The 25477-nt window shown below is 39.0% G+C and overlaps 1 protein-coding gene across 5 annotated transcripts in view; it reads right to left on the bottom strand.

Moving 5' to 3' along the window:
• The window catches only part of LOC139767130 (uncharacterized), a 273906-nt gene that overhangs the window by 27844 nt on the left and 220585 nt on the right, over window positions 1–25477 (bottom strand). For 4 of the 5 annotated variants that reach the window (XM_071696144.1, XM_071696145.1, XM_071696148.1 and 1 more), the window contains 4 exons: window positions 17360–17416; window positions 16712–16893; window positions 8882–9048; window positions 3995–4103 (listed from right to left, as the gene is read on the bottom strand). In XM_071696144.1, the coding sequence (XP_071552245.1) occupies window positions 3995–4103; window positions 8882–9048; window positions 16712–16893; window positions 17360–17416 (515 nt within the window). The remainder of the gene's footprint in view (window positions 1–3994; window positions 4104–8881; window positions 9049–16711; window positions 16894–17359; window positions 17417–25477) is intronic. The other variant, XM_071696149.1, reaches the window with a different exon arrangement.

A 25477-nucleotide genomic window follows, 5' to 3' on the forward strand; every position in this document is an offset into this window, starting at 1 on the left:
TACTTTATTGCTGTCTCCCGCATCAGAAAGGTAGCGCAAGGAAACATGAAAGAATAGCCCAATCTACCCACATACACATGTATGTACATAAATGCCCACAGACACATATACATACCTATACATTTCAACGTATGTATATATACATATACATACACAGACATATACATATATACACATGTACATATTCATATATGCTGCCTTCACCCATTCCCACTTTAGCAAGGTAGCACTAGAATGACAAAGAGTACGGCTGCATCTACTCACAACCATTCTCTAACTGTCATGTGTAAAGCACCAAAACCACAACTACTTATCCACAACCAGGCTCCACTTTCCATGGTGACCCCCAGATGCTTCACATTGCCCTGAATCAGTCCACTGACAACAAATCAACTCTTGTATACCATATCATTCCAATTCACCCTATCCCGTATACGCCTTTCACCTTCCTGCATGTTCAGACCCCAATTGCTCAAAATCTTTTTCACTCGATTCTTTCGTCTCCAATATGGTATCCTCGTTCCTTACAATTCTAAAGCATATATCCTCTTTGTCAACCTTTTCTCACTCATTCTTTCCATATCTCCAAATCATTTCAGTATAACCTCTTCAACTCTCTCAACCACATCTTTTATTACCAAATCTCTCTCTTACTCTTTCATTACTTATTCAATCAAACCACCTTATATCACATATCATCCTTAAACATTTCATTTCCAACACACCCATCCTCCTCCACACAGCCTTATCTGTAGCATATGCATTGCATCCATATAATAATGCTGGTACCATACAGGTTGTATCTCTTTAATCTGGCAACCCTGGGACCTTGCCATTGCCAGACCACAGAAAATGCCAGAAATCAGAAACTGACCCCTAAGGGAACCCATGTAAACATATGCCAGACCCCTAGTCTTGCCAGCTCACTCCACATACATAATGCTGTATTATCAAAGGAAGAACAAAGATATCAGGGTCAGCAAGGTCAGAAGGGTCTTCATGGTCAGCAGTGTCTCCAGGATCAGCAGGGTCTTTAGGATATGCAGGGTCAGCAGAGTCTTCAGGGTCATATGGGTCTCAATGATCAGCAGATACTTGCACATCAGAGGCAGAGGAGGTGCAGGGAAGTGGATTTTCTATGCTGGAATGAGCCTTGGCAGTGTTAGGGATGACTTCTTCAACCACTGTTGCAATGAAGCTTGCTTCTGTTACTTTGACTTTTCCTTTATCAATTTTCCTTGAATCAAATAAACAGACATAAGTTCTTGTTCTGCTATAAAGTCCCTTTGCTCCAGTCCTGTAATTAAATCTCTCATCATCTGGATACACTTATCTACAGAAATTCTTTCTTCTGATTCCTGTTTTCCTCTGCACTTTCTTCTTGATGATCTTGTTTCTTCTTGCTTTGCTGAACCATCTGCATGATTTCCTGATCAGTTGGTTGATAAACAACAGGATCATCATTATTAATGTTCATCCATTCCTCCAGGTTTTCCTCTGTAGTCTCTTTAGTTACTGCTCACAGCACTGTCCTGGTGGCAGATCCACAAACTAATGGTGGTAGATTCAAAACATGCCGGACCATGGGAGTTGACAGACCACAGAGCGCTGGGTTAGAGAGGTACAACCTGTACCTTTCAATATACCAAATTTTGCTTTGCAAGATAACAGTCTCTCTTTCCACACATTCTTAAGTGCTCCCAGAACCTTTGCCCCCACACCCATCCAATGAATCAATTCTACTTTCATGGTCCCATTCACTGTCATGTCCACTCCCAGGAATCTAAAACACTTCACTTTCCACAATTTTTCTTCAATCAAACTCACATCCAAACTTGTCCCTCAACTCTGCTAAACCTAATAACCTTGCTTTTATTCACATTTCCTCTCAACTTCCTCCTTCCACACATCCAAGCTCAGTCATCAGTCTTCTGCAGTTTCTCACTCGAATCTGCCACCAGCGGAGTATCATCAGCAAACAGTAAGTGACTTACCTCCCATGCCTTCTCATCCTCTACAGGCTGATACTTGCCCCTTTCTCAATGACTCTTGAATTCACATCCCTCACCACCCCATCCATAAACAACCATAGTGATATCACACACCCCTGCTGCAGACCATCCTTCACCTGGAACCATTCACTCTCCTCTCTTCCCACTTGTAAACATGCCTTACACTCTTGATAAATACTTATCACTGCTTCTTGCAGCTTTCCTCCCACACCATATATTCTTAAGACCTTCCACAAGGCATCTCTATCAACCCTATCATATGCTTTTATTCAAATTCATAAATGCTGCATACAAATCCATCCATTTCTCTAAGTGTTTCGTACACATTCTTCAGAGCGAACACCTAATCCACATATCCTCTACCATTTCTGAAACCACACTGTTACTCCCCAATCTGATGCTCTTTACATGCCTTCACTCTCTCAATCCCTATCATCCTCTATAACTTATGAGGTACACTCAACAAACTTGTATCTCTGTAGTTTGAACACTCATCTTTATCCCACTTACCCTTATTCAATAGCACTATATGTGCATTCTGCCAATCCTCAGGAACCTTAAAATAATCCATATATAAAATAAAAATCCTGACTAACCAATCAAAAATAAAGCTAGCTCTTTCTTAATAAATTCAAAAGCAATACCATCCACTGCAGCCACCTTGCCACATTTCATCCTATGTAAAGCTTTCACCACCTCTTCTCTCTTTACCAAACCACTCTCCATGACTCACTTTGCATACCACCCTGACCAAAACACCCTACATTTGCCATCCTATCATCAAACACACTCAATAGGCCTTCAAAATACTCACTCCATCTCCTTACTTTATCACTACCTGTTACCACTTTCCCTTTCACCCCCTTCATCAATGCTCCTATTTGTACTCTGGTTTTTCACACATGATTAAAATCATTCCAAAACATTTTATTCCCCCTAAAGCTTATTGATACTCACTCAACCCAACTCATATTTGCCTAATTTTTCCTAACATGCTTTCTTTTAAACATCCCCCAGTCATCTGCACTCCCTCCCTATAAGTACTGGTAAAATACTTCTGCTTTCTCATACACTAGCAACTTTACTTCTTCATCCAACCACACACTACCCTTTCTAATGTGCCCACCTTTCACATTTGGCAAGCTACATGCATCTCTCAATCATGCCATCACTGCTTTCCTAAATACCTCCCATTCCTCACCTACTCCCCTTGCTTTATTTACTCTCAACTTTTGCCATTCTATACTCAATCTCTCTAGGTATTTCTTCACACTAATTATTCATGATCATCCATCATTGTTTGTGATCCCATGCGACCATCTGGTCAAACTCAACTTTTTTCACTTACATTAGGTTCCTCTAAGTTCTAATACACTGAACCTCAGAAATTTGAACCTAACCTTGGATAGTCACTATCATACAAGACTGCTTCCAACCATCCATACCTGGGTTAACTGTGTTGCTCTATGTTTTAACATATTCAACTTAGTCAACTAAAGTCTAACTTAAGGTAGGTTACATTGCTTCAACTTCTAAAATGCTAGCTATCCCATTTTCTAAGTCTTGCCCTCCTTTTTTCTAAATCTTTGAAAATTTACAAGATAAGGTTGTGGAGTTACTATTACAGCCCTTAAAATCTATCACACAGGTATTTTGAGACTAACAATTATGCTAACATTATAAAAAACAAAAAGTCTTTTTAAACCATCTACCTATCTTTCATCAAATTTTCCAGAACTTCTTTTAGTTAGTCAACTGCACTAACAAACCTGATCTTACACACTTCACTTCATTCCAACCCAATGATCCACCATCAATTAACTGTCAAAAGCATGTGCCTAGCTACATTTAGAAAAAAAGACCTTTTCAGACTCCTCAATTTGAAATCATATATAGATTTACATTTTCTGTACTAAAGCAAGGACAGAAAAACTTACCTACCATAAAAGTCAAACATGCACATGATACTGATGTATACTTACCAATAACCATCCAAATTCCAAAGCGTATCCAAGTTTCTGCTGATAGGTTACACATCAGGTACACATTAAAGAAGGCACTAAAGGCTGGCAGCCAAGGCACTAATGGCACCTGAAAATTTTCAAGTTAAGTACATCTACTTTCATACATACTATATTTCTTATATTATAAAATGTGTTTAATAGAATAAATATTCTAAGAAATACATGGAAAGGTGTTGTTCGCACAGTATTCATGGGCTTCTGGTAAAGAAACATAACTCTTTTTAACTCCGTAAGTGACTTTATGATAGACATTTGACTTTTTCTATTTACTGGCATTTCATTCATGTGTAAGTGGTATGAAAGAATTAAATGCTGAATGCAGAAAGATGAAATTTGAAGACACTTTTGGAAACTGAAAATTATACAAATGAAATCTGTGTAAGACAAAGTTGAGATGTTGCAGGAATTTTCCGTGGAATGGAATGATGCATGTAAAATCACGCCTGCAAGACAATATAAGTATAGATGGTTATGCAAGGGGTGCAGCACTGTTAATGGAGGATAAGTATGAAAAGATTCCTCGATGAAAGAGTGCCACTGCACAGTAATCAGTTGCAAAGTTAAAATCTGAGAGGTTGCAAATGTCTGTAATGGTTCTAAGCGGATCATTTAATGATAGAATGATAGAGTTTGGATGACTAAGGACATCTTCTAAGGAAAGCTTGGAAAAAATGATGGACACGGATCCAGGAAAGAAACTATGTTTGATAGGAGCCTAAAATGGATCAAAGGGAAGAGGGAGTGACAGGTGGGTCTGGTATCCCAGATGTAACTGACAATGGCAAAAGAATACGCTGACTGTGTGCATTAGCAAGCTTGGGTTTTGCATATTAGTACTTTATCCTTTCATCAACTAAGCACAGATACTGCCAAGACATCAAAAGAACAAAAAAAATGATGGACATTATTCTATTAACAGTTCTCAGACATAATCACTTATGTAATTATTCAATGAACAATTCTCAGACATTTTCACTCATGTAAATCCTAGAATATTACCTACCTGACCGACTAGAAAGGGGTAATGAAAAAACATTTACATTTTGTTGGAGTTAGCAGAACAATGAGCTGAAAATGAGCTCTTCACACAATGAAAAACTAAAAGGACAATACTACTGAAACATGGTACTGACCTGCAAACTATACTTTATTGTAAGAATATAGTAATGATATACTTGAAACAATGGTTTGGCATATCATGGTAATGAATTGGAATGTGTACATTGAAACAGGTCCCAGATTCATTTTCCAACTATACTTCAAAACATGGGTCATACAAACATTTCCTAGTTTCATTTAGGCACTGGGCTACTTCATATACAGAATATGTATTTCTTGGCCTGTGTAAGCCCTCCTTTCAGCTAAAGTGTGTAACTACCTTTTCTCAATGCAAATTGGGGCATGGAAGAGGCTAAAACTATACTTTAAATTGTCAACATGGGTTTGAGCTCTATGTCCTTGGACTGGTAATAGCATTTCTATGTCTGAGATGGGTGAAACACTGGCTTTAAGACAGAGAAATGTTCTCATAGTCCTAGTAAATGCAGGGCTAATAGACCTCACATAGTTAGAGATTTCAATATGTAAGTTCTTCAGCATGGGGCAACCTCAAGAGCACCAGTCTCCCTTATACACCAACCAAACATTTGCCACACACACATCAATCATATAACCAAACAGTTACAGATACCATCTCCTTTCCTTGATAAGAGCTCTAAAAAATGGGTTAACATGTCACTTACCCATATGTGCAATGCAGGATTTAATAACAGTGAGGTATTTAACATTCAAACTGGGCTGTGTAACCTTGCAGAACATAAGGACCACAGACATTATCCCTAAATTATTTGTTAACATTGTAACTGGCCTCTTGTTCTTCCATCTGAGGGATAATGCACTTACCAGCCTTTTAATCCAGTTTCCCCTTGCAATCTCGGCTTCTTCATCTGTTTTATATTCATTAGGTCTAAGTGCTCTAGTCTGGTTTCTGTGGCAGTTTCTGTACACCTGCACCCATACTTTTCTTTTAGATACCTTACCAAAGAAAGACTGGTGAAACATAGTCTGCATAAGTTTTGGATATTTGTTTTCCTTTTAATCATGTGTACCTTTCTTTTGACTTTTCTGTTCTGGACCTTATATTCTACACTGGTCTCAATTCATCACTATTTCCTCGCAGATTCAGCTACAGAAGCTGAGTCTAACATAGGGTTCAAATTTTTTTCCTCTTCAACTTTTTAAATCTCTGTTTCACTAAACTTTGCCTCTCTTCCTGATTACTGCACAGATTGTACAGTATACTTCCATTGCAGCCTCTAATACCATTAATGGATTCAAAAGCTGCCTTTATATCACCTCAACCTCACCATATACTATTGCTGATCCTCTGAGTTTTTCATTTATCTTCTCTAGGAAATTAAAGTTGTGTTTCATTACTTGAAACAGTTTTTCTACTATTATCCTGTCTTTTTTCATTCATATTTCTTGTCTTATGCCATCTTACAGAGTTAAACCACATTTTAAGGCCATATGATTTGACAGACCTTCTCCTTGATTGTACTTCATGCACACTATTTACTTTTTCTATCCTGTTTTCCCAGTGTCTACATCATGTATATTTATGAACATATCTGGTTTATAACTCTTTGTCAGACAATAGCCACATATGAATACTTGAATCCAGCATTTTCAAGCCCCTGCTACAACCTGGGGATGAGCCATTTTTCAATTATTCTTTGTCCTACACATGGCAATCCTACCCCTACTGTGTAGCAAAATTATTTTTCACCAGAAAAAGAAATCATGCAATTTTGACCAAGAAAGACACATCAGTCTCTCTAATGCAGTCAAATAAGCTGCTCCTTTGCTACAACCCTCAATGTTCTCCAAGCCCTAACTTTTGTACTGAAAGTTACTGAAAATTGCTTTATTGACTGATAAATTACTGTAAACAAATCTAAGTATAAAGGAGGGAATAGTTTTTGATGAGTGAAATTCTGAAATACCATATTAGGCAAAGCACCCAATTCGTGGGAGGCCATGCTTTACCAATCATGATCACTTTGTCTTATTCATGTAGGCTAATACACAGCTAATACACAATTCATTTCAAACAGTTGAACTATATTACTATGATATATCCAGAGATCTTATTCTGAGATGATAATCTTAGGTCATATCATTTAGTTGTACATAGTTCATCCATGATTCTACATTTTTAGGACATATTTTCTGAGCTAACATACTAAAAGTGATTTTACTATGAATTCATATCATTCAAATTCAAAAGGAACTTGATTTATAGTTGGAGCAGAGGACAGGGTGCCCAAAAGCTTCAGCTAATAATCATGAGTGAGGCTACTGGTGGTGACTGCAACATTGTCTAGAATATATGTTGACAACCTTTTCAACATTATTCCTTTGGCAAAACACCAAAAAGAATATGGCTGTAAGTACACATGAACTATCAGAGAAACCAGACGTGCTGATGGATACGAGACATGAATAAAGTAAGAATCCCAAGGGTAAACTGAATCATAAGTCTAGTGATGGTGTGTTATCTTTCATATGGAAAGATAACAAGCCAGCAACAACCTTAACAAATAACATAGGGACAGATCTAGTGTCTGTGGTCATTAGGTACAGCAAGGATACACAGTCCAGTTTGAATTTTAATACCCCAGTATTATTAAATCCTGCATGTAACATATGGGTAGGATTGATAAAAGTAACATTTTAACCCTTCTTTACAGAACTTCTACCAAATAAAGGAAATGGCATCTGTGACTGTTTTGTTATGCAACTGACCTGTGTGTGTTGAATGCTTGGTTGGTGTATATGAAAGGTGGGTGCTCTTGAGGTTGCCTGCTGACACTGAAGAATTTCCATCTAGAGATCTCTTACTATGGTAGGTAAATTAGCCAAGTACTTACTAGGGCTATGAGGATGTTTCTCCCAAAGTTTGTTTCATCCAATTCAGACACAGAAATCCTAGCACTAGTCCAAGGACATACAACTCAATCTACATGAAGAAAAGGTAAACATGTAAGCTTTTTAGCTGGAAGGAGGGCTTACACAGATCAAGATATGCATGTTCTGTATGTAAAGTAGCCCAATGCTAAAATGAAACTAAGAATGTTTTGATGACTACTATGTTAGGAAGTACAGCAGGAAAATGAGGCTGTGACCTGTTTCATTGTACACATATTCTATCTTATTACCAGAACATGCCAAATCATTGTTTTGAGTTACATTTTGCAATAAAGTACAGTTTGCAAGTTAATGCTGTGTTTTAATATTGTCCTTTAGTCATTTGGTGGGCAAAGAAGCCATTATTGGTATAACCTGGATTCTGTTCCCTCCAGTGATGAGGTAAAATAGTTACTTCATTAACCCTTTCTAGTAGGTCAAGTACATAAAATTTTAAGATTGGCATCAATGAATGTCTTACAACAGTCTACAGAATAATGTCCACTATCGATTTTTCGATGTCTAGGCTCTTACTGTACTTGCACACAATCCCCATATTCTTTTGCCACTTTTAGTTACACCTGGGACCCCAGCCCCACCCATAACTCCCTCTTCCATTCTGTCCCCTTTTGATCCTTTCTTGTAACCCATCACACAGTTTCTTCCCTAGATCCACATCCTATATTGCTCTTTCAAGTTCTCCTATGGCTCTAGCTTCTTAATCGACCTATGATAGCATTTTGGAGATCAAAGAACACAGTCTACTCATCTATCTCTTTGGTCTAAGTCTGAGCTCACTTTGTCATAAAAGTCTAACAGGTTCACGATGAAGGAGTTCTTTTCTTTTATAGTTATACTCATAACCATGATACAAACCTTGAATGTCAATTTCTTCTTGGATTCTGGCTGACAAGCAATTACAGAAAGAATGATGACAATAAGGACAGCAAGAATGACAACAGCAGATATAGCACCACCATCACCACTGACAATCTGATCACCTGCTACCACCAGCAATATATTGAGAGGTAGAGCAATGACAACTGTAAAACAAGGAGAAAATTTATTATCAAACAGATATCATAAGAGGACTCGTAAAGGATGAAGGACTTTGCCAAAATACATGGATGCATGTACAGGTTTACCAATTACTTTAGTGAATATCATTTTCAAGTCCTTAACTCCCAATACTGTGAAGTGAAATAGTCTCATAAGAGAGAAAAAATGGATATTCAGCCTTTAGCTGTAATGCATAATGCAATGAAGTCAGAGACCACTATTTACAGCTAAGTCCCACAGACTACTCCATGATTTACGTTGACTGCTTCATACATACCTTCGTTCAGCTAACTGACATTATGTTGCTCCCTCTACTACAGTGCAACAATTCATTCTGTCGAATACATGCCACTTGCCCTTTTGAATGTTCATCATGACATCCTTCTATCTCCTTCTTAGCCTCCACCTCCAACTTGCTCATTCTGCTTCTGACAAACAGATCCTTTATATTGATCTTTCTTTATTTATCCTTTTCATATGTCTGAACCATTTCAGCATACATCCTAGCCTCTCAATCAGAATGCACTCATTATCCAACCAATGTCTGATACTGTCAATCCTTACTCAATTAACTCACTCACACCACAACTCACTTCCCAACACATCCATCCTTTTCCATTCTTTTACCTTTAAGGCCAAACACTTGTATCCATACAGCAGTGTTAGGACTACTTTACTATACCTTTAAACATAATCATTTCTGCGTTTACAAACAGTGACCTTTCATTCCCCAAGCTCCTTAACATACCTAGGATCTTAGACCTCTCTTTCACTTTACAGTTCACTTCAGACTCAATGGTTCCAAATACTTTCACATCAACTACTAAGTACTTAAATCACTTCATTTCCTTAAGGTCCATATACTTTAAACACTCTCATGCTATTTAGTCTCAATCTCATGCTGCACCTTATTAACTTGCTTTCATTTACATTTACTTCCAACTTTTTCCTTTTAGGTGATCCCAAAGCTCTCTCATCAAGCTTCTAGCTTTTTCCCAAAATCACCCACCAAAACAGTCTCACCTGCAAACAACAGATGATTCACCTTCCACATCATCTCTAAGCCTACATATAAAACCTATCCCTCAGTTCATTACATTCACATTTACCTCCCTCATCACACCATCCATAAACAGATTCACCCTCAAACAATAGCTAACAATAACTTTTGCCCTTTGAAGAAATGGTGGCAAACATTAACTGTTACTCTAACTTTTCCCACTTCTATTCATTTATCCAACTGACTTATTCTACTATTAGAATCCTATAGAGTTCTGTTTCCAGAAAGATGCAGAGAAAACTCTGACCTCCTCAGTACCATACCCTTACAATCATCATCATAAGTGTATATTTGTTGTGAGAAATGTGACAAAAAAAGTGACATAAAGAAAACTGTTGCAGGATTAAGCAAGATGGAGGGAGCCCTAAGTAGGAGGCATTCCTACTGATCTCACACTTGAGGAAGGAAGCACATAGATGAGCCTAATTTTCACATCATATATATCACACGGTAATATAGGACTTTGGCAACAGAGGATACATAAAGAGCTAGAACATATCCAAAGAAAAAACACCCCAGTATCCTCCCCACACTTGCCGTCCGTTTGCTGTCATCACACATGTATCTTGCGTGACCTCGTGCCATACAGCATCAATAATCATATTCATGTTACTCACCACTTACATTGTGCCTGTATATGAAATAAGAGTAGACTGAAACTAAGCCCAACAGGAAACAGCATTGCCACCCCCTATGTCAGCGAGGTAACGACAGGAGAACAGACAAAAAGGCCACATTGGTTCACACTCAGTCTCTAGCTGTCATGTGTAATGCATTGAAACAACAACTCCCTATCCAAATCTGGGCCCCACACACCTTTTCATGGTATACCCCAGACATTTCATGTGTCCTGGTTCAGTCCAATGGCAGTATGTCGACCCCGGTATACTACATCGTTCCAATTCACTCTATTCCTTGCACGCCTCTCACTCTCCTGCATGTTCAAGCACCGGTCGCTCAGAATCTTTTTCCCTCCATCCTTCCATCTCCAATTTGGTTTCCCTTTTCTCCTTGTTCCCTCCACCTCTGACATATGTATCCTCTTTGGCAACCTTTCCTCACTCATTGTCTCCATATGTCCAAACCATTTCAACACACCCTCTTCTGCTCTCTCAACCACATTCTTTTTATTACCACACATCTCTCTTACCCTTTCATTGCTTACTTGATCCAACCACCTCATACCACATATTGTCTTCAAATATTTCATTTCCAACACATCCACCCTCCTCCGTACAACTCTATCTATACCCCATACCTCTAAACCATATAATATTGTTGGAATTACTTTTCCTTCAAACATACCCATTTTTGCTTTGAGATAATGCTCTCTCTTCCCATACATTCTTCATTGCTCCCAGAACCTTTGCCTCCTCCCCAACTCTATGACTCACATCCCCTTTCATGGTTCAATTCACTGCTAAGTCCACCCCGAGATATCTAAAACATTTCAGTTCCCCAATTTTTCTCCATTCAAATTTACACCCCAACTAACTTGTCCCTAAACCATGTTGAACCTAATAACCTTGCTCTTATTCACATTTACTCTCAACTTTCCCTTCACACACTTTTCCAAACTCAGTCACCAACTTCTGCAGTTTCTCTCTCGAATCAGCAACCAGTGCTGTATCATCAGCAAACAACAACTGACTTACTTCCCTTTCATCCCCAACAGACTGCATACTCACCCCTCTCTCTAAAACTCTAGCATTTACCGTCCCATCCATAAACAAATTAAACAACCATGAGGACATCACACACCTTTACTGCAGACAGACCTTCACTGAGAACCAATCTCCTCCCTTCCTACTTGTACACAAAGCTTACACCCTTGAAAAAACTTTTCAATGATTCTAGCACCTTACCTCCCACACCATATACTCTTACAACCTTCCATAAAGCATCTATATCAACCCTTTCATATGCCTTCTCCAAATCCATAAGTTCTACATACTAATCCATTTCTTTTTCTAAGTATTTCTCATACATATTTTTCAAAGCAAACATCTGATCCACACATCACTACCACTTTTGAAACCACACTGCTCCTCCCCCAATCTGATGCTCTGTGCATACGTTCACACTCTTAGTCAATAGCCTCCCATACAATTTTCCAGGAATACTCAACAATCTTGTGCCTCTGTAGTTTGAACACTCACTTTTATCCCCTCTGCATTTGTACAATGGCACTATACATGCATTCCACAATTTCTCAGGCACTTCACCACAATCCATACATACAATGAATATCCTTTCAAACCAAGCAACAACACAGTCACCCCACTTCTTAACAAATTCAACTCCACTACCATCCAAACCTGCCACCTTGCCGGATTTCATCTTCCGCAAGGCTTTCACCACCTCTCTCTTCACTAAACCACTCTCCCTAACTCTCACTTAGCACACCACCCGAACCAAAACACCCTACATCTGCCACTCTATCATCAAACATATTCAACAAACCTTCAAAATACTCCATCATCTCCCCACTTCATCACGACCTGTTATCACTTCCCCCTTTGCCCCCATCTCCAGTTTCCCATTTCTTCTCTTGTCTTCTGCATGTTATTTACCTCCTACCAAAACATCTTTTTATTCTCCCTAAAGTTCAATGATACTCTCTCACCCCAACTCTCATTTGCCCTCTTTTTCAACCCTTGCACCTTCCCCTTGACCTCCTGCTGCTTTCTCTTATACATCTCCCAATCATTTGCACTCCTTCCTTGCAAGTATCATCCAAACTCCTCTCATTTCTCTTTCTATCTATTGATCTAGTATACTTGGTTGCCATTTTCTGCATTAGCAAGGAAGTGTCAAGAAACGGATGAAGAAATACAAATCCCTGCACATACATACTCGAGCTGTCACATGTAATGCATTGAAAACACAGCTCCCTATCCACATTCATGTCCCACAGACCTTTCTGTGATTTACCCCAGGTGCTTCACATGCTCTGGTTCAGTCCACTGACAGCACTTTGACTCCAGTATACCACATCATTCCAATTCACTATTCCATGCATGCCTTTCACCTTGATCTCTCAAAATCTTTTTCACACCATCCTTCAATCTCCAATTTGATCCCCTAATTCTCCTTGTTCTCCCCACTTCTTACACATATTTCCTATCTGTCAGCCATTCTTCACTCATTCTCTCCATATGTCCAAACCATTTAACACCCTCATCTGCTCTTTCAAACACTTTCTTTTTCTTTCCACACATCTATCTCACCCTTTCATTCTCTCTTTCCACACATTCTTCATTGCTCCCAGAACCTTCATCCCCTTCCCCATCCTATGACTCACTTCCACTTCCATGGTTCCATTTGCTGCCAAGTCCACTTCCAGATATCTAAGATACTTTACTTCCTCCAATTTTTCTCCATTCAAGCTTACCTCCTAAGTAATTTGTCCCTCAACCCTGCTGAGCTTAGTAACCTTATTTTTATTCATATTTACTTGAATGTTTTGGCCATGAATGAAATGAAACTCAAGGATAAATAGGAAGAATGGTTTGGAAATGTCTTTGAGTAAAGTCAGAGGTTGGTGAGAAGACAAGAGCTAGGGAAGGAGTAGCACTACTCCTGAAGCAATTGTTGTGGGAGTGTATGACAGAATGTAAGAAAGTGAATTCTAGATTGATATGGGCAAAACTGAAAGTGGATGGTGAGAGATGAGTGATTACTGGCACTTATGCAACTGGCCATGAGAAGAAAGATCACAAGAGGTAAGTGTTTTGGGAGCAACTGAGTGAGTGTCAGCAGTTCTGGTGCATGAGATTAGGTACCAGTAATGGGTGATTTAAATGCGAAGGTAAATAGTGTGGCAGTTGAAGGTATTATGGGTGCACATGAGGTATTGTTATAAATGGAAATGGTGAGGAGCATGTGGTGGTATGTGCTGAAAACGACTGGTGATTGGGAATTACTAGTTTAAAAAAAGAGACATACACTAGTATATGTATGTGAGTAGGGGAGATGGTCAACAGGAATCATTAGATTACATATCAATTGATAAGCATGTAAAAGAGGGACTTTTGGATGTAAACATTTTGAGAGTGGCAGCTAGTGGAGGTGGTGAAGATTTGTAGAGGTTTTCGAAAAAGATGAAACAATGCTGGGGAGAAGAGAGTGGTGAGAGTAAGTGAGCTTAAAAAGGAGACTTGTGTCAGCAAATGTTGAGTGTAGAATAGCAAAAGGTGAGAGCAAATGAAGTAACAGGAGTGAGTGAGGAATGGGAGGTGTTTAGGAAAGCAGTGACAGCATGTACAAGGGATGCATGTGGAATGCGAAAGGTGGGAGGTGGGCAGATTAGAAAGGGTAAAGAGTGGTGAGATGAAGCAGACGTGCCACTGAAATAGAAAAGAGAGGCATCTGGACAGTGCTTACAAGGAAGGAGTGCAAATGATTGGCAGCTGTATAGGAGAAAGTGGTAGGAGGTCAACAGGAAGGTGCAGGAGTTGAAAAAGAGAGCAAATGAGAGTTGGGGTGAAAGAGTGTCACTAACCTTTCAGGAGAATAAAATGATATTTTGGAGGGAGCTAAATAAATGTGCAAAGACAGGAGAACAAATGGAAACATTAGTGAAGGGAGGCAAAAGGGGGAGGTGATAACAGGTATTGATGAAGTGAGGAGATGGAGTGAGTATTTTGAAGGACTGTTAAATGTGTTAGATGATAGAGTGGCAGATATTGGGTGTTTTGGTCATGGTGGTATGTGAAGTGAGAGTCATGGAGAGTGGTTTGATGAAGAGAGAAGAGGTGGTAAAAGCCTTGTAAAAGATTAAATGTGGCAAGGTGGCGAGATTGGATGGTAATGCTGTTGAATTTATCAAGAAAGGGGTGACTATGTTGTTGATTGGTTGGTAAGGATGTTCAATGTATGTAGAGATCATGGTGAAGTGCCTGAGGATTGGCAAAGGGGATAAAGGTGAGTGTTCCAACTAAAGAGGCATAAGTTTGTTAAGTATATCCGCCAAACTGTATGGGAGGGTATTGACCGATAGGGTGAAGGCATGTACAGAGCATCAGATTGGGGAGAAGCAATGTGGTTTCAGAGGTGGTAGAAGATGTGTGGATCAGGTGTTTGCTTTGAAGAATGTGTGTGAGAAATACTTAGAAAAACAAATGGTTTTGTACGTGGCATTTATTGATCTGAAGACGGCATATGATAGCGTTAACAGAGATGCTTTGTGGAAGGTCTTAAGAATATATGGTGTGGGAGGTAAGGTGCTGAAAGCAGTGAAAAGTTTTTATCAAGGGTGTAAGACATGTGTACATGTAGGGAGAGAGGAGGGTGAATGGTTCCCAGTGAAGATCGGTCTGCGGCAGGGGTGTGTGATGTCACCATGGTTGTTTAATTTGTTTATGGATGGGATGGTGAGGGAAGGAAATGCAAGAATCACAGAGAGAGGGGCAAGTAAACTGTCTGCTGGGGATGAGAGGGCCTAGAAAATGAGTAAGCTGTTCTTTTCCGATGATACAGCACTGGTGGCTGACTCAAGTGAGAAACTGCAAAAGATAGTAAATGAGTAGGAAGAGAGTGTGAAAGGAGAAAGTTAAGAGTAAATGTGAATAAAAGCAAGGTTATTAGGTTCAGCATAGGTTAGGGACAAGTTATTTGGGATGAAAGTTTGATTGGTGAAAAATTGGAGGAAAGTGAAGTGTTTTAGATACATTGGAGTGGTAATGAATGGAACCATCGATGCAGAGGTGGGTTATACGGTGGGGGAGGGGATGAAGGTTCTGGTAGTTATGAAGAATGTGTGGAAAGAGAGAATGTTATCTCTCAGAGAGCACAAATGGGTATGTCTGAAGGAACAGGAGTTCCAACAATACTATATGGTTGTGAGGCATGAGTTATAGAAAGTGGATGGGTTGGAAATGAAATGTTTTACAATATGCAGTGTGAGGTAGTTTGACTGAGAAAGTAAAGAAAGGGTAAAAGAGATGTGAGGAAATAAAAAGAGTGTGGTTGAGAGAGCAGAAGGTGTGTTGAAATGGTTTGGATATACTGAGAGAATGACTGCAGAAAGGTTGACAAAAAGAATATACATTATCCTATCTGTTATAAAAATAAGGCAATGACTACCATTCTTGAGCATTTACCAAGACTGGAAACAAAGGAGGGTAAAGTATCAAAGAATGTGGTTTATATACAATCATAAAACCAGGCTCTGGGCAAAAGACTATCAAAATACAAACAAATCAAAAAGATTTTTTCAGAGAAATGTGGTGTCAAGAAAATGAGCCCACTAGTGACACGAATCTCTGAAGAAATTAATCTAGCTAACATGTAACTGGCAAATCAAAGAATGGTATTCTATGGGGATATGGGAATGCGAGGGTAAGAGATATGAAAAGACACATATCATAGTGTCAGTGATGTGAGTGCATGCCAGCAGGTACAGAAGAGACATGAAGTACAGACAAAAGGACAGAATAAGATGACAATATATAATAAAAAGAAAGGAGCAAGCAAGGAATAATCTTAAATGTGATGTGTCAAGAATGTCTGGAGGATATTCTGTATAAGCCACCCTGTTATGCTTCATAGATGAAAATACGTGACATAATCAAATTTCTTCTTACAGAATAATAATGTAGCATAGCTGACTAAAGAAGCAGTAAGATCGTTTGGTTCCTTTAAGCCTTTCCTATTGAAAAACTGGAGAAAGTAGTCCTTAAAGAAGTATGTTGAGTTGCTGTTGTTTGGTAAAATACACTGAGATTCATTTATGGCCTGTGGTTCTACATCTTCGTCAGCAGCATACCTGAGAGAAATACAACAAAATATCAGCTATGGAAAAGTCATTAACACTGCAATCCACAACAGCAGTGCAAATCCAAGTGATACTTAAAGGATTACATATATCACCATCTTAAAATTATGAATTACAAAACTATAAATCTTAAAGCCCTTATGATCTATATTTTCAACTCACAGTTTCATCAAATTATTTGAATATGGAGTAAAAAAAAACTATCAGTCATCTCAAAACCGGAGGATTAGCTTGAACGAAATTAACTTACTAACTTAATAACATCCTGACTGATGTTAAATGAATTATAATTCATGGAATGGGCATCAGAGGTACAGACAGACAGATAAATAGATACCTAGTTAAAATAAAACTAGTACTGACAACTCCATGAAAGCTGTAAAACAACCCATCACTCCCACGAAAAAGATCCAAAAAGATACCAATAAACAATGAGACGTGATACTAAGCTACTCACAAACTGCTGAGCAATGTGTACTCAGACTTCCAACCACACACTTCAAAATCAGTGTACCTGAAAAAACACCACAAAAAACTGAGACAGAGGCAGGGACAATAAAGGACAGTGTAACCTTAGGAGAAATGACAAATAACAAATACATATAACAGGGTTAAAATAATGAATATTTCAGCCATTCTTACAACATGACAAACATGGAAAAGCAGGCAAAGGTGACTGGGAAGTCTGTTTTAATGAACAGAGAAAATTAATCAAAGACAAAAAGGGTTTTGTTTTACAATGTTTCAACTCTTACATTCAGTACGGTTTTAGCCTCAATCAACAATTTTCTCTTTATACATAATAACTTTAAACCATGGAAAGTTTTGTGGGGCCTGGATGTGGAAATGGAGCTGTGGATTCGGTGCATTATACATGACAGCTAGAGACTGAGTGTGAACGAATGTGGCCTTTATTGTCTTTTCCTAGCGCTACCTCACGCGCATGCAGGGGGAGGGGGTGGTCATTTCATATATGGCAGGGTGGAAATGGGAATGAATGAAGGCAGCAAGTATGAATTATGTACATATTTAAATATGTATAGGTCTGTGTATGTGTATATATATATATACATTGAAATGTATAGGTATGTATATGTTCGTGTGTGGACGTGTATGTATATCCATGTGTATGTGGGTGGGTTGGGCCACTCTTTCATCTGTTTCCTTGCGCTACCTCGCTTATGCGGGAGACAGCAACAAAGTATAATAAATGAATAAATAAAAATATAACTTTAAACCAAATTTAAAGTAACTATAATCATGTTACTCAAAGTTACAAACAATGGTTCTACGGGGGGGGGGGGGTTCTCCCTTGGTCATTCTACAAACCACTTCAATGCTACAAAGCACTTCAAATTCTTATAGCTACTGAATGTCACCTTGTGACCATGACCAATGACACTTGTTCTTCAAAAGTTAATCAACTGCTGAGTTCTCTATGGAATATCTGTAGTATAAGTTTGATCCGTATCCATTTCCCCCACTCTACAGATATTGTATACACAAGCATTCAGTGGTATTTTAGTATACAAGACCTTGTGACCATGACCAATGACCTCCCCCAACTTCTTAGGCTTTATCAGAACTATGTATGGCAAACAACTGGTATAAGTTTGATCCACAGTCAATGATCTAGTCTAGAGATGTATCGGATATCTTCATCCACATAATTCTTTAAAGCTGCATCCAAATCGGCATTTGTGAGTCAATAAACATCCGCATCCACATCCTTACCACACACAAAGAGGATGTGGTGGATATACAAAAGAAGACTGAAGAACAAGAACTGGCACTGCTGAGCGCCTCTTAACACTCTATGATAGTGTTGTGGGGGAGATGGTATGAGTCATATGAGTCACCATGCACTGACCATAGTGTAGAGGAGCTTGCCTCAGGGGTAGGCAGTGTTTCAGTCACACTACTTGAAGTGAAATGATCAGGTTTACCAAGCCTTACTGACTCCCTTCTTTTATATGCGATGACGTCAAGAAACAGTCAAGTGTGGAAGTACTTTGTGGAACAACCATATAATTCAGCACAGTGTCTTTTGTGCAAAAAAGATTATTCACAAAAGGGACATGGTTGCTTGCTGATATATTTGCTGTACCCCAAGCAGCATCCTTAGTGAGCAGCTTGGTGGGGAAAATGGTTGGTGGGGTGCACAATGAGTTGGGCCCTGTCCTGCATCCTGGTAACACAACTTGTGTGGCTGAAACTCATCATAATAATAAGAAACAACAATCACACAGTACTTTGAATGAAAGTAGCTGCCATTTGGAAATGATTGATGTTCTATAATGAATGAATAATTCTTAATCTATTAAAATACATAACAAAATATCCTGAAAACAACTGCATCCACTGTTCTTAGAAACTGACATCTGCATCCACATCCACAGAATATATAAGCATGACATCATGCTTAATACACAAGATCTTGTGATCTTCAACTCATTCTCTGATCTTTATAAAATACTTAGATGTAAAACTTTTTATGAAGTCTCTGTGGCATAAGTTTGATCCAAATCCATTCGCACAATCTTCAGATATTGTATCTACAAGGATTTGATAGCATTTTAGTACACACCCCTCTGTGACCCTAACCTTTGACCCTTATTTAACAAACATAATGTTGAGAACAATGTATCTCATGCAAATTTGGTGTACATCTGTTTACCCAGTTTTCAGATGCTGTGCACACAGGTGGCATTTCAGTAAAAAGGATCTTGTGACTCTGACTCTTCATTCAAATGTAAATTTTCTATGTTGTATTTGTGGAATAAGTTTGGTCCATATCTACTACCCTTAATTTCAGATACAGTATCATGTACAAAAACATTTAGTAGCATTTATGTACACATACTCTTGACCTTTAAAAATCAAATCTTTGCTAAGGCTGGTTTGCATATGAACCAGCATTTGTTTCCATTCCCTGTGGCCAGTTCATATTCAGTTAATGATCTTAAGTCAGCCACCTCTACCTCATTGCAAACTACAGTGGCATTCCATACATTGTCAACAAGTTACAGACTAAAGTCTTCCCCAATATTGGTCAATCTAAATGGAGATATAAAGGAGGCCTGTTTGAGATTTATGCCCTTATGTTATACAGTAATTTTTGAAATTGTGACATTATCACAGGATAGCGATGAAAACCCTTGGTACTCATATTTGTTTATAACAAAAACACTTGCAAAAAATACCTCAAATCTCACTTAATATACCTGTGAGTACTCCTAGAATACCTCATATTCCTGACAGAAGAGGAACATAGCAACCCAATTACTGCTATTATACCATATATGAGTTGCTCTATCTCTGGAAGTTGATTTTGAGTATCCTACATGTGGGATCTCATTTTCAAGTCTGAACATGACAGCAGAGACATCAATGAGAATTAATGTAATGACATCTCACATGGTATTTCCATACATTATTCCATATCATTTCCACTCGAGTGGCATATAACCATCACAATGTCAAGATGTACAGTTCAAAAACTTTGCCTCATGACAGCTGTACATTAAAACCCAAATCATTACATGGATTTATTAGATATTTTTGATTTGGACAATTTAGAGGAGAGCAATAGTGAATCATGTGGACATAGTTTATATGAAGAAGTGGAAGAGAGAAGGCAAAATAAAGATCATGATACTGCCAACAGTGAGGGTGCAAATGATCCAAGTCCAAGTGTTAGGAGGGCAAGTGGCAGCAGAGAAAAGCGGTGCTGTGTTGTGTCGGCCATGTGCAAAATAAGTTTCTGATGGATGTAATTCAGGACCAATAGGTACTTGTTCTTTTGCTGAGAATTTAGAGGAACTGGACTATTGCTCAGAGTATTCTGATGGGGATTTCAAAGGCATGATAATGACTGGTAGAAATCACAATTATGGTTTTGTGAGGGAAACATAGCCAACATCAAACAACAGTATGTCCAATTTGAAACTCATAAAGTTTTCTGTATGTGATGATGATGGCTCATAATAGAATCATGAAATAATGAATACTGGACCAATAATAAGTTTTTTGAGTTGAAGCTTACCTAAAAAAAATATGCCCTGAGATCACTTTCCGTGCCAGCAGCGCTGGTGTCATTCTTGTGCCAATATCACTCAAAGACAGAGAAGAGTGTAAAAAGAACACTACATGTGAACTGGATGTAAGGCACCTCTGTGTGTACACCAATCTTTCAAGGAGTACCATACAAAAAGCAATTAATGAAAATATAAAAGAATATAGTATGTGAATACGTAAATATGTGTAAATTCAGGTTCTCTCTATTCAAACTCACACACCTAATAATCTGTCTCTTTTCACTGCTAAACCTAATAACCTTACTTTCATTCACATCAATCTTCGACTTTCTCTTTTCACACACTCCCAAACTCAGACACTAATGTCTGCAGTTTGTCACTTGAATCCGCTACCAGTGCCATATCATCAGCAAACAACTTACTGAATAAGAAATAAATGAAATACAGGTATTTGTACATCTTTTTTTTTTTTTATTCTCCCTAAAATTTAATGATACTCTCTCACCCCAACTCTCATTTGCCCTTTTTTTCACCTCTTGTACCTTTCTCTTGACCTCCTGTCTCTTTCTTTTATACATCTCCCACTCAATTGCATTTTTTCCCTGCAAAAATCGTCCAAATGCCTCTCTCTTCTCTTTCACTAATACTCTTACTTCTTCATCCCACCACTCACTACCTTTTCTAATCAACCCACCTCCCACTCTTCTCATGCCACAAGCATCTTTTGCGCAATCCATCACTGATTCCCTAAATACATCCCATTCCTCCCCCACTCCCCTTACTTCCATTGTTCTCACCTTTTTCCATTCTGTACTCAGTCTCTCCTGGTACTTCCTCACACAGGTCTCCTTCTCAAGCTCACTTACTCTCACCACCCTCTTCACCCCAACATTCACTCTTCTTTTCTGAAAACCCATACAAATCTTCACCTTAGCCTCCACAAGATAATGATCAGACATCCCTCCAGTTGCACCTCTCAGCACATTAACATCCAAAAGTCTCTCTCTCGCACGCCTGTCAATTAACACGTAATCCAATAACGCTCTCTGGCCATCTCTCCTACTTACATAAGTATACTTATGCATTATCTCGGAAAGCAAAAATGGGTATGTTTGAAGGAATAGTGGTTCCAACAATGTTGTATGGTTGCGAGGCGTGGGCTATGGATAGAGTTGTGCGCAGGAGGATGGATGTGCTGGAAATGAGATGTTTGAGGACAATGTGTGGTGTGAGGTGGTTTGATCGAGTGAGCAACGTAAGGGTAAGAGAGATGTGTGGAAATAAAAAGAGCGTGGTTGAGAGAGCAGAAGAGGGTGTTTTGAAGTGGTTTGGGCATATGGAGAGGATGAGTGAGGAAAGATTGACCAAGAGGATATATGTGTCGGAGGTGGAGGGAACAAGGAAAAGAGGGAGACCAAATTGGAGGTGGAAAGATGGAGTGAAAAAGATTTTGTGTGATCGGGACCTGAACATGCAGGAGGGTGAAAGGAGGGCAAGGAATAGAGTGAATTGGAGCGATGTGGTATACCGGGGTTGACGTGCTGTCAGTGGATTGAATCAAGGCATGTGAAGCGTCTGGGGTAAACCATGGAAAGCTGTGTAGGTATGTATATTTGCGTGTGTGGGCGTATGTATATACATGTGTATGGGGGGGGGGGGGTTGGGCCATTTCTTTCGTCTGTTTCCTTGCGCTACCTCGCAAACGCGGGAGACAGCGACAAAGTATAATAAAAAAAAAAAATAAGGTATTTGTACAATAGTACATTAATGAAACAAGATTATCATATTACCTGCCAAGTTCACTCCATCACTCTAATGATGTCGAAACCATTTCATCATCACTCGATCATGCTCAGTACTCTTACCATCTTTCATAGTTTTTCTGACCATCATTTGCTTCTTAGAATCACTGTCTGCATAGAATTTCAATATTTTCTCCCTTTGCTTCTTTACATCATAAACAGTTGATAAACCAATACTGTAGATGTCAAACAGCTTTCGCAACAAAACACCATGGTCCATTTTTTTCAACAGTTCTACTTTATCTTGCATCAATATGGACTGGTGTTTGTGTTTGACACCATGAATGACACTCTCATATGTCTTAAAGCCATAGCTAAGGTTATATTTAAGCAAAATAAGCTAAGAATCTCACAGAATTGCGGTATCACCACCAACAAGTGCAGTGTAAAGAATGTAAATAAGCACACCCTACACACAATGCCATCTGGAGCTGCCTAGCAAACTAGTCTGGTGGCCGCAGTAATTTCAAGTTCCCTCATGTAATTTTGTGTGGACTATAGGAGGTGCTGAACCATCAGTTGCCGAAAATTTGGTGGTGTGCCTGTATAACAATACCATAGTATAATGTTTTAGCACTACTACTATACAGTGTAAAGTTATAGCAATAATACAGTGGAGGCTTGGTGTAAGAAAGAATGGAGAGGTAAAAGTGTTGGCAAGAAAATTAATAAAAAGAAAATGTAGGGAGGAATATGAAAAATACAGTGAATGTAGGAAAACAGTCATGTATGAATGAGATGTTTAAAATGTTTAAAGAAATACAATAAAAGGTTGTGGAATCAGTAGCTGGATACAAGGTAGTGAGATACAGGAATAAAAATGGCAATACATGGAGGACAAGAGATTAGAAATGCTGTGGAAGAGAAAAAAAGGCATATGGTAGATTGCTCAGTAGGAATGTACCACTGGAAGTTCAGCAAAGGGGGAGGGAAGAATACAAAATATGCCAGTGGAATGTCAAGAAGCTGATAGAGGAAAGTAAAGAAAGAGTAGATGAAGATTTTGGAAGAAAGTTCAGTGAAAAGTTTTGGGATAATAAGAAACTAAACTAGAAGAAGGTGACAGGAAAAAGGTGGATGTGAGAGTGGAAATGTTGATGTGAGAAGTAAGGAAGGGGAATTAGTGAATTAAAAGAAGGAAGTGAAAGGAACATGGAAAGAGTATTCTGTAGAACTGATGGATGTGGGAGAAGGGGAGGCATGCATGGGTATGGAGGATGGAAGGAAGATAATACAAGTGCAAGGGCCTATAGCAAAAATGGAGGTAAGAGGGGCAATAATGAGGCTGAAGGTAGGAAAGGCACCTAGAGAGGATGGGATTACAGCTGAAATGCTGAAGAGTGGAGAAGATTGTGTGATAGAGTGGATGCATCTTATATGTAATTCATCATGGAAACAGAAGGTTGTGCCTGAAAACTGGGCGAAAGCACTTACTGTTCCTTTATTCAAGTGTCTGCAAGAATATTAACTGACAGAGTGATGGAAGTGACTGAATGCAAAATAAGTGAAGAGCAAAGGGGTTTTAGGAATGGTAGGGGGATGTATCGATCAGATTTTTGTAGTAAAGATGACCATGGAAAAGTATTTAGAAAAAGGTAAGAAACTGTATGCAGCGTTTATGGATCTGGAGAAAGCATATAACAGTTAAGTAAAATGCTTAGTGGGATGTGTTAAGGGGATAACTGGTGGATGGAATAAAAAACCTATACAGGAGCAAATGCATTGTGAGAGTGGATGGAAAGCTGAGCAAAAGTTTTGTGATACATGTAGGTGTGAGGTAGGGCTGTGATGTCACTGTGGCTTTTCAATATGTATATGGGTAGAGTGATAAGAGAGATGAAAGCAAAACTAGGGAAAAAGGGTGCAGAGATGAAGTGTGGCAGTGAGACATGGTGGCTAGTGGCAACCCTGTTCGCAGATGATACTGTGTTGTTTGCTGAGAGTTAAAAAGGAGCTGCAAAAGGTTGTGTGTTTTATGATGTGTACATGCATAGGCAATTGAAGGTAAATGCTTGTAAAAGTAAGGTAATGGTGTCTGAAAGGAAATAGAAATTATCGATTTTGTAGAACCATATTGAGTAAAAAAAAGAAAGTGTACTAAATAGTGCTGTTGATATGGGGGGGAAGAATGGAAGAACTGAGGGAATTCAAGTATCTGGAAGGAGAGATAAGGGAGAGCAGTAAAAGGGTAGAAGAGTAATTAGTTCCCCCAACAGAATAATGAAGGGTAGTGGTGTAAGTATGGAAGTGGAGAGAGGATTAAGGGAAAGCATAGTCCTCTCAATCCTGAACTATACAGCTGAAATATGGACATGGAATGAGGCACAGAGGTCAAGAATCAAGGCTGTGGAAATGAGCTATTTGAGAGGAACATCTGTGACTAAAATGAATGAAGAAAGAAATGAAGGGGTATGTGAGAGATGTGGTATGGCAGAGAATGCAAAGAGAGTAAATTGTGGAGTGGTAGAATGGGTGAAATGTAACACTTTGAGGTGGTCTGGGCATGTGGAGAGAATGCAAGACTGGGAAGTTACAAGGAGAGCATACGATAGCACAGTGGTTGGTGTGAGTGGAAGACCACCTGCGACATGGGCAAATAAGGTGGAGGAATACGGGGGGAAGAGAATTAGTGGAAGAACGCATGGAATGGTGTGTGTGAGGGAGGCATGTAAGGACAGGGATAAGTGGAGACTCTTTTGCTGTGGCCACTCCTTGATGGGAGTTCCTGGAGGGGAC

Source organism: Panulirus ornatus, chromosome 59 (assembly GCF_036320965.1).
Source record: "Panulirus ornatus isolate Po-2019 chromosome 59, ASM3632096v1, whole genome shotgun sequence".
Lineage (NCBI taxonomy): Eukaryota > Metazoa > Arthropoda > Malacostraca > Decapoda > Palinuridae > Panulirus > Panulirus ornatus.